The sequence below is a fragment of the Mustela putorius genome, unplaced genomic scaffold (genome assembly GCF_011764305.1).
Source record: "Mustela putorius furo isolate JIRA1106 unplaced genomic scaffold, ASM1176430v1.1 tig00000145_pilon_pilon_pilon, whole genome shotgun sequence".
In the NCBI taxonomy this organism is placed as follows: Eukaryota; Metazoa; Chordata; class Mammalia; order Carnivora; family Mustelidae; genus Mustela; species Mustela putorius.
The window spans coordinates 3,819,682-3,830,281 of NW_025421294.1; the positions used below are offsets into that span (position 1 = coordinate 3,819,682).

Sequence of the window (10,600 nt, forward strand, 5' to 3'; positions counted from 1 at the left end):
CATGTCCAACCGAGGTAATCTACTTGGAAAAGCCTTTGATTCTGCATCCGAAGTCTTGAGATTAGCTAAATGAAAGTAGTATTTTTACAGGAATTTTATCTCAAGTTTCAAGATCAACAAGCCATTCCAAATCAGACGTAAGAAATAACATTACATAATAGTCACTTAAAGGCTATTGTTTTACAGTAACAAAGGTTTCATTTACCATATTTCCTAGAGTGCTTTATTCAGCAGGCAGATTTTCCCATGCCAAATACACTCTTTTCTCTTAAACCCTCCATATATCTGTAAAAGTAAAACATTTAATAATTATGGTTTCCAATTTAAAGATCCCCATCATATAGTATTTTAAAAAGGTCTGAATGTTAAAGGGACACAGGTGATTTTTATGCAAGCTATGGGTTCAGTGATTTTCTTCTAATTTATAGCTAAGAATTCTGGCAGTGGCTAGATGATATTCTAAGTGACTCATGAGAGAAACACAGTAAGGTCAAAGTCAGGGTCCTGAGATATCAACATGCACTGTAATGTTTAAAATTAGAATAAAGCAAAACAAAGACAGCTTCAGCGGATAGTCGTAAGGCAAAATGAGCCTGGTGAACCCATCAGTTTTCTTCTGATTCTATGATCCTAGGAGCCCTCAGCAAGTGTCATCAGCTCCCCATTCCTCCACCCAGGTGATTCACTCACGACCTAATACATTATCTCCCCAAAAGATCTGGAATTTGAACTGCCATGTCATGTTAGAAAGTTTCCAGGGAAGTGGAGCTGGTTCTTACCTTGGAAGAGCAAAAGCATACTTGAGGAGTTCGAAACACAAATGGCAGTTGGGTGACCACATGCCAAAACCTGGATTTTTTGCCTGTATGTTTGTCTGCAACTACAGTTTCTAAGAGATCCCAGACTGTAACCCAATCTGAGCCATGGATTAATCTAAGATCACAAAGTCAGTGGAATGTACAAAGTCCCAGGGTTCTGTAACAACCCGAGCAATGTGAAGCTTAAGAGAGAAGCATGAATGACTGCCCCTTCTCCTTACCAGTCTATTTTACCTTCAAATGCTGATCAAAGCCTAAATTCTCTGCTCAGGCCTTTAAAAAAACAAAACGAAACAACACAGCAGTATGATGTTTCAGGCTGATACTGGTATCATTACCTTCCCTAATAAGCATGTCCAATGGCGATTAGTGTAGCTAAACCCTCCTACAGTTCCTCTCACACTATTAATAAGATTTAAGGTCAACATTTTCAGAATTTACAACCAAGCTCACAAGGAAACTTCCTAATTACCAAGACAGAGGAAAAGAAAATAAAGAATCAGAATGGCAAGTGTTAATGACCACGGAAATGTCTATTTAGAGATCCCAAGTATCACAAAAACCAAATTTGCTACTTTAGAATCAAGACTTCCACTGATAGAGACTGTGCCTCTAATAAATGGATTTGTACACACCCTGTGCCCACTTTCATCCAGGTAGCCCCAGGACCATTTTAATATCTTGACTCTACCACTTAACTTTCAAAGGGATTACTCAGTTACCATGACGTCACTCTCAAATGACTAGGTTACATGTAGTAAAGACAGCTCAGATTAAGAGTTCGCACATGCTTACTCACACAAGAGATGGGTGTGTATGGGGGTGAAGGGGGGGAGTTCAGGGCTTCCAGTCGTAATCTCCCTGAGAAATCAGACTATTTCCATTTCAACCAATACAAGGAACCGTCTCCCAAATTATTTAGAAGGAAGCCTACTCCCCGTTTTCTCCTCTATGACCCATTTCCACACAGGGACTCGAGTGATTCCTTTACTCCAACATCTGTCAGTTTTCAGCCCAGAAAGCAGATGGTCTCTGTTGTGAAGCTTATGATCCTCTTGTTTTAAAGATACAACCTGGGCTTCTGATAACTAGATCTACGTGTAAAGAGAAGCAAGAAAAGCCATAAAACATATAATGTTTTACCCTGTCACTGTGAATTTAGTGACACACACACACACACACACACACACACACACACACACTCTTCCCGGTGTTGACAAGTTCTAGTAATGGATAGCCCACGCCTGGCCATGGAATAGGCTCCACATTCTAACAGTTTATTTTTAAAGAACTTCTAAAATCCCCCTTTTGCAGTTTCTCACACACACACTCCCTTTTCGTTTCTTCCTTCTCTCTCCTTTCTCCCTCCCTCTTAACCCTTGGAAGACCTACCTATTCTAGGAGCCAAACGATTTATAATCTCTTATGGAAAGCTTCACACTAAGGAAGAAAAACATTATCACCCTGTGTGCGTGTTCCTATTCATGTCCTCTGTCCCTGGGAAGCTTTAATGGGCTACAGGATACACAAGGAGTTGGTAAGAACGTGCAGCTTTGGTCGAGGGTGGCCAGGCTCTGCCCAGACAGCACTGACACACCTGTTGGAAGTTCCTGGCCTGGGCCTCAGCTTTCTCCTCTTCCCTCAGAGTACCCCTTTACTAGGCTGGGGCGGGCGATCCAGGAGTGAGGGTTTCACGGAAAAGTACCAATGCCAGAGCTACCCATGAGAGGACTGAAGGGTGAGTCCTGCAGTGACAGGCAGGCCTGTCCTGCCTGCAGAACACACAGTCTGGAGCTGGAAGAAAGGAGAGGGATGAAAGGAAGCGGGTAAGAAACAGGCCTGGGCAGAGCACGGAGTGGGAGGAAACGGGTGCAGAGACTCGGGGAGGGGCCTGGCCTGCAGGTCAGGCATGGAGAGTCTGAGAGGAGGCCAGCCAGGGAGCTAGCTTCCAGCCTCCTGCGGAGCAGGCTGGGAGAGGCAGGGCTCAAACTCAGGGGATAAAGGGCTGGTGGGCAAGGGAGGGAGCAAGTATCCAGATGCCCTCAGAGCCAGGATTCTGAACCAGAGCTCTTCCAGAGCTCTCAGAAAGAGAGACTCTGAAGGCTATGAACAAAGCCTGAGCTTCCAGGCAGGTGGTGAAAAGTCTGAAACTGTCATTGCCTGTTTGTTTGGGCGATGAGGCAGACAATAAAGTGAGCAACAGTGAGTAAGGGGATATGATTCAGGGAGGAGAGCTGACAGCCCAGCTGTGAATGTGCAGGAGCTGGGACACAGTGACGTAGTCACTGTCATTGAGCTGTAGTCAGCTCCCCACAGAGAGTGGTTACCACCCATGGTCTGCCATTCCTTACTTCAGGGCTGGTGCCCGGCTCCTCGGCCTCACCCCCTCCCCTGCCCCTACTATCCCATGGCCCCCACTACGGTTCACGCTGAGGTCATCACTGCCTTCCCTGTCATCCTGGAGTGTCAGTGCTGTCCAGATTCCTCTTGGGATCTCTCTGAGAACACTGTGTGGCTTCCTTTTTACCAGACTCTCTTCCAGGCCTCCTAGCCTGTGCCTGCCTGCATCTCGGCCCACTCTTTAAATGGGGCCTCCTTAGTTCTCCCACAGATGAACCTAACCTACTTCTCCCATGGTCCTAATGATCACACTCAAATTTATTATTTCTGATCCAGCCTCTCTGGGGCCCTGAACTCTCACATCCAACAGCCTGCCTGGGGGCTCTTTCCTTCCTGCCTCTGAGACTTTGCCCTTCCCAGGTGCCTATCCCAAGTACTCCCCACTGATGGCTCTTTACCATCTTTTAGGTCTCCTGTTCAATGATACTCACTGACCACATTGCTAAAGTAGCCCCCCCCATACTGTGGCTTTCTTCTCAACACCTGCTTATAGCCTTTGGAACACTGACCACTACTGGGCAACTGACTTATTTAGATGCTTGTTTATTTGCAAGACCCAAACACTCTGTCCTGTTCACCACTAGAGCCCTTGCCCAGCTCAGGATATTGGTGCTATGAATCTTGGCTGAGTGAAGGAATGAAGGCTCCACGGTATTCAGTCTACATCAGATGCTCAACAAATGTAGATTAACTGGGCTTCTGGGGATCAAAGGAATGAGTACAAGTTCTGTCTTCCCTTCCCCCACTCTTGCATGTACAGGGAGCTCATTCATCTCCCTGGTCCCCCAGGTCAAAATCCCCAGGGCCACTGGGGAATGTTTCCTTGTGTCTCAGAGCCAATGGCTCATCAACTTTGATCACCTTTATATCCTCAGGGTCTCTCAAAGCCACAGTCTTACCATATTCCTTGGTCAGACTTGCAAAAAAACCCTTTAGACATGCTCCTACAATAATGTATTAATTGGTTTCCAGGTATCTCCCTTCCCTCCCAGAACTAAAAGCCCTAGTGCAGCCAGACATACCTTCTCCCTTTGGGTAAACACCAAGAAAGTGCCCACAAATATCAAGGGCCTCAACTCTCATTCTTGGCCTCATCGCCCACTACCCATCCCCTCGTTGTAATGATAGAAATAGTGTGAATACTTACGATTTACAGAGTTTTTATGTGCTCGTTGTTGCCTTAGGCGTTTTACACATATGAACATATTTTACTCTTTGTAACAATCCTGTAAGTAATTTACTTGTCCCTTTTTATAGATGGAGCAACTGAAGTCTAACAAACTTCCCCGATCTCATTCAAACCCAGGGCAACTGGCTTTAGGTCAACCCTCTTCACCATCGTGGTATATTATACTGCCTCTTCAAACTTCCTGCATCAGCAATACTGGGTTATGCTTCAAGTTTTTTATGCTCCAGCAACACTGAGCTATGTGTAGTCCCTTGAACTCTGCTGTTAGGGTCACTATGCCTTTGTACACACCATTTCTTTTGCCCTTTGGGAGGCCCTGTCCTTCTGTCTGATAAATACCAAACTATCCTTTCAAAACTCCCTGAGGTCTTGCCTTTTCTACGTGGTCTTTTGGCTCCTTGAGACCAAAGCCTGGCCTACCCAGTGACCACTCCTGAAGCTTACAGGTACCTTACAAATACGTCTCTATTGCCCTGGTTTGCAATGATTCATTCCCATGTCTTCACTGAGGGCAATCCCATGACTCACCTCTGGGCCACAGTGCTCAGGCTCACAACAGATGCTCAATAAATGTGTTTTAACTGGACTTTCCATAGGAGGGGTGAGTACAAATGCCATAATACCCAACATGTCAGGACAAGAGACAAATGTATTCTCCATTCTTTTTAAAAGACACGCATTCACGAGCAAAACAAAAACTCATGCAACACTACAGATGTTTTTGAAGAGGATGCAGCATACCTAAAGATTTGATACATTCTGACCATTGCAGCAGTGAGTTTAAGATCCCTGAGTATCCCTGTTATTCAAGGCAACCGCTGAGTAATAGGGATTCAGAAACACACACACACACACACACACACACACACACACACACAACCCCCAAGCCAACTTTTATCCCATGGGCTCCCGGCAAACCACATTAGGAAAATTGCTCCAACTGATGAATCGAGTCACAAGCTGCCCACTGGCGTGGAGAATGGTGCTTGATTTAGTTGTCACCAAGATTTGGATATTGTCACATACACTCACTCAATGAAAGTCCGACAGATTTCTGACCAATGAGGTTGAAAACCAAACATCTTCTAGAATCTCTAAATTGTGTTTTAGCAACACTAAAGTTGCACCTCAAAACTGAGCAGCGATATTTATAGACCAACAGTAGTCCTTTCCTTACATATGTGATATAAGTAATAAAGAAGCTTAAAGAAAGGAGAGAAGCTTGATCTTCTTCCCTCCCTCCACAAAGTTTTTAATCCAAAGGGAGAAAAATGTTATAAAGCTCAGGGGTAACATACAGCAGCCCGGGATTTCTGTCTCCCGAAGCAGCAGGTGAATGGCTCTACTCAGTTGACCTTGTGGAAAGAATCGAGGGGCAGAGGAGATAAAGCCAGGCATAAAAAAACAAAAACCAAAAATCTGTTTCCTGTTCAAGAGGAGTGATAAGATGGGATATCTCTGCCTTCTACCTGATCTAAGCAAGGAAAACTCCAAGTTTCTCACTTTGGTAGTTCACCTTATTCACAGAAGACATGCTTCAAAACCCCCAGTAGATGCCTAAAACTGCAGACAGTATTTAGCACTATATATCCACTATGCTTTTTCCTATACATAGATATGGATGATAAAATGTAATTCATAAACTGGGCACAGTAAGAGATGAATAGTAACTAATAATAAAATAGATTATAACAACATACTAAAAAGCAGTTAGGTGAATATGGCCTCTCTCTGCCTCTTGTGATGATGTGAGATAAAATGTGTGTGTGATGAGATGCAGCGCAGTGAATGACGTAGGCGCTGTGACCTGGTCTCAGGCCACTATCATTGGCTTCTGGACTGTGGCTGACCCCAGATAACGGGGACTGCAGAAAGTGAAATCAGAGATGGGTGGGGGACTACTGAATTCAGGATTCTGTTAGCTGAAGGTTTTCTGTAGGTATCTTTCATTGAGTTGATGAAATTCCCCTCTGTGCTTGGTGTTCTGAGAGTTTTTGTCATGAGTGAGTACTGGATTCTGTGGAGTACTTTTGCCCCATATACTAACCTGATCATGTGATAATCCTTACTTAGCTTATTATTGGGACAGATTATATTGATTGATTGTCTAGTGCTGAACCATCTTCGCATACCTGGGATAAACTGATCATGATGTCTATTTTCATTCACTGCTGGATTTGATTTGTTAATAATTAGTTGACAGAACATTTGACGTTTTCTTCCATGCAAATATTCCCTAGAAGTATAAGCTTTAAGACTGTGTCACTTAAACTCATTCATGAAATTTAAATGACAGCAAGGCAAGAGAAAGGGTATTTTGAAAGGTTTAAGACTTTATAGAGTATTGATAGATGTTTTCCTAAAATTAAAAGAAGAAAATTTCCCTTTAAATAAAGAATATATGATTAAAAAAATAAATAAATAAACTGTTTCCAATGGAATGTGTAAGTTTTCCAGCAAAACATCGGACCGAGTCAGTGTGCCTCCAGCCAACCTCTTGTCTGCAACAGTCAAGACAAAAAACAATGAAGGGAACAGTAAATTGCCTTTGGGATACAGAACAAGGATTGTCATCAGTTCAATACTGTGTAAAAATCTAGGCCTGAGATCAGGTCTCTATGATCAGATTGTCTCTCTAAGAACCCAGAGAGTTAAAAGGTATAGGCCCACGAAGGCCCAGTTGGAAAAGAAACTTTCAAAGTTTTCCTGTAACAGAGCAAGGCAACAAACCAGTACCATGCTGAACTGGCAAGGCAAATGCAATGGAACCAACCAAAAGGGCTTCCATGATGAAAATGTCTACCATAATACAGACTTAAGGGAAGAATGTGAAACCCTTCCATCTCTCCTTTTTGTCTAAATGGTACATATATCCTACCACAAAAAGCTCTGAAATGTTCATTCACATGTTCAAGGCAGGATTTACTCTTTGAAGGATGCATGAAGCTGATATTAAAGAAAAGGTTAAGATGAAGTCCTCTAAATTACAATGTGAATCAGAACAAATGGCTAGGAAAAAAAAAAAAAAAGGAAAATGAATGATCTGATGGACAAAGTCAGCAAGTATGCAGAGAAGAAGCTGGGCTTGGGCAGGAGAGATATTCCCAGGGCTAGGGCTCACGCACCTGAGGGTGCAGGATAGGTGTCCTCACCTGGACACTGGGTACAGTCACAATGAGACTGGCAAAAGGACAACTTGAGGATGGCAAGGTCCTTTCGAAAGGACAGACTTAGGGAACTTGATCAGCCAGGTGCGGAATGGGGTTAAAGTGGCAGTTGGAGGAGGAGACAGCATTTAGAGCAGTGAAGGGAGGTCACAGAATGGGAAGAGTCCCACTGTAAGCATATGCTACACGCCCTCAGAGAAGGACACAGAACCGGAATTGATCACTGTATAATAAGAGAATGCAACAGCTACATACACCGCCCTGGACAGGAAGACAGTTGTCCTTCAAGTTTCCAGATCTCCATAATAAATATAAAGCAGTGCTGGTTCTTTGAGACCTATAATAAGCAGATGTGCATAGAGATGATCTTCAGGAAACCTATCTCCAAACTCTAAGAATCCTGGAAATCCCCAGTCACAAAGGCTGGGACAACCTCCACTAATAGAAGGGAGGGAAGAAAATCCATCCCCTTTTCTGTTTCACTGAACTGGAAAAAAACCGGGTCTATGACTTGGGGAATGGGGAAAGGCCTCCCACACTCTTCCACTTTGCTGGGAAGAGCCTAAGTTACTTCAGTTCCTAAGAAGGAACTTGGGACTCGGGCTCTGTGCCAGTGTGAGTGGTCTGAATTGCAGTGTTCTGGATTGGAATGCCCTGGGCTGGAAAGTCAGGGTCACACTAGCCTGAGAATTCTCTCAGTAATATTATCAACAGGTAGACAGGGCAAAGAAAGGCTCCAAGCCTTTCGGTGGAGAAACACAGGTGTAACGCCAGAGCAGGCCGATCTCTTTGCGAAGTGGCCCCAACTGGGAGTAGAGACCTCATCATAGCCAGGACTACACGACTCAAATATTTAGGGGCCCCTGACAAACTTGAAAGGCAAGACGTTATAGGATGTACTGCCACGAAAGTTGTGGTCTTATTCATAGATAGCATTATCTCTTTAGCTAATTAGCTGCATTTATTTTGCTGGTCAGGTATGGATGACACATCTTGAATAAAAATGACCAACACCAAAACATCAGGTCTCTAAACACACAGAGCAGAACAAGAAAAGCCTAGTTAACCTTACTTAAATCGAAACTCTAACATGGTGTCGCTGGACCAATGTTGTTCAAGTTGTATTAAAGGTAAGTGTGACTTTAAAGTATACTCAGGATCAGACAAAGGGGTGTGTGTGTGTGTGTGTTATAGGTGTATATTTGCATGTGAGCCTACAAATAGGGCACATCAGAATATTCCGGGATGCGCTGAAATCTATGAAACACCAAGGGAAGTTTCGGAAGGAAAATTTACTGAGTTTTCCAAAGTATGAGCTATCTGCACTCCTGCTCCACAAAGTTATAGGCAAAACAAAGAGAATACACCATTTTCTGGTGTTCTTTCAACCCTGGAGCACAGAGATTATGAAGCTCCCAATCTGATAGGCAGTATCCTGTTTATGTGAGCACACCATTGCTCTTAAACGTGCTCGTGGGGACGTAAGAGTCAAGTTGCAAAGAAAAACGAAGAACCTAGGGTTAGGCAACTCAGAAGGCAGGCCCCTCTAAAACCACCATAATGCCACCTTTCTGTGCTGGACACAATGGGGAGAGAAGAGAAACACTCCCCTTCAAAATCCTATTCTCTCAATCTGAGTGTCAGCAGCTAACTCTGAACTGCCTTTCACTTTTGCCACCAGCTTCAACCAGATTTTAAAATTCTCTTGTCCTCCACCTATTCTGTCAAATACCTTTAAAAAATGAAAAGGCCAGCCTGTATTAGGAATAAATGTCAGCAAACCAGTAAAAAAAAAAAAAAAGTCAAAGTTATGCAGACCTGTCTCTTTTAAGCAGACAATTAGAAACAGGCTAACTGGAGCTATCTTTGCATTGCACATCTGCATCTTACAAAGGTCAAATATTTAATAGGAAGGAACATCTGAAAGGCTCTACAAAGGGAAGCAGAAGCCTCCAGTGCCTGAGTGAGGGAAAGGGATGGATCTGATCAGATCAGAGACAGACAAAGTATCTCTCCTCCTCCCTTTCACTCCCCCCTCCACTCACTCTACTCACACCCTTCTCACCCACATTTCAAAAGAACAACTGGAAAAGCACCGGCAAGTAGGATTCCGCAGGAAATCGGCGAGGAAGACAGACAGAACACCTGAAACAGGGCCCCCCTGGCAGGGGAGAAACTTTTCGAACTGTCGCCCAGGAAACAAAACCCCAGCTGCTAAGGGGCTTGGGCAGCGTGGCTGCCGCCAAAGCCAACACGTTCCCTCTCCAGGCAAAGTATCGCCGCGTTGTTGTTTTTTACCTTTGTGTTCGCCGAAGCCTGTTCCCACTCCTCAAATGAGGCAAAGTAAAGTTTGAGAGCACAGTCCAAAAATTGGGGTCAGACATATCCATTTCTTTCTCTCTTCAATTCACTGCGGGTTCAAGGCCATAAGGCCAAACCAGGGAGGGGACGGTAAAATGGAAAAATAAAATAAAATAAAAGACGAAAAAAAAAAAGAAGAAGAAGAAGAAGAAGAAAAATATCCCAATTATCTACTCGCTTCCTCCAGAGGAAACGTGCTGTGAACTGTGATCTCAAGAACTTGGAGCCCGTCTGAAAAGTACCCGTCCTAGCCTTTAATTAACGCACAGCCATTTCTCCCAGGTTCAGGAAACTTATTTCCTCCTGGGTTTGCCCTCTCCTGGCCGGCCCTGGGCAGCTATAAACAGTAATTACAAGAGTGGGGCCGTGCGTTCTGCACAAAATGCTGTCTGTGTGTGATTCAGTCCAAGGTACTTTGTCATCTGTTTGGCAGATACCATTTGCAGCTCCTGCGGGGGGGTGTTGTGGGGGGGGCGGGATGACTATTTTAAGTCTCTGGTTCCGGGAGGCTGTTGCTTATCAGCAAACCATTCAACATCCGAACATGCCCAGTGCCGAGTTTCCTTTTGGTATCTGCATACAAGGAAAAGAACTGAAATACAAAAAGCGCCTCTTCTCCCCCTTTGCAAAAGAAAAAAAAAAAAAAAAGGAAACTTACAGGCACT

The 10,600-nt window shown here is 44.1% G+C and overlaps 1 protein-coding gene across 10 annotated transcripts in view; it reads right to left on the reverse strand.

Moving 5' to 3' along the window:
- The window catches only part of MAST4 (microtubule associated serine/threonine kinase family member 4), a 562,814-nt gene that overhangs the window by 160,102 nt on the left and 392,112 nt on the right, over nt 1–10,600 (reverse strand). The window contains exon 1 of one of the 10 annotated variants that reach the window (XM_004764517.3): nt 9,873–10,528. The exons of 8 other annotated variants lie outside the window; for them this stretch is intronic. In XM_004764517.3, coding sequence (XP_004764574.1) covers nt 9,873–9,964 — 92 coding nt within the window. In that variant the 5' untranslated portion in view covers nt 9,965–10,528. Of the gene's footprint in view, nt 1–9,872; nt 10,529–10,600 lie in introns of those variants that run through there. One more of the 10 variants, XM_013062462.2, reaches the window with a different exon arrangement.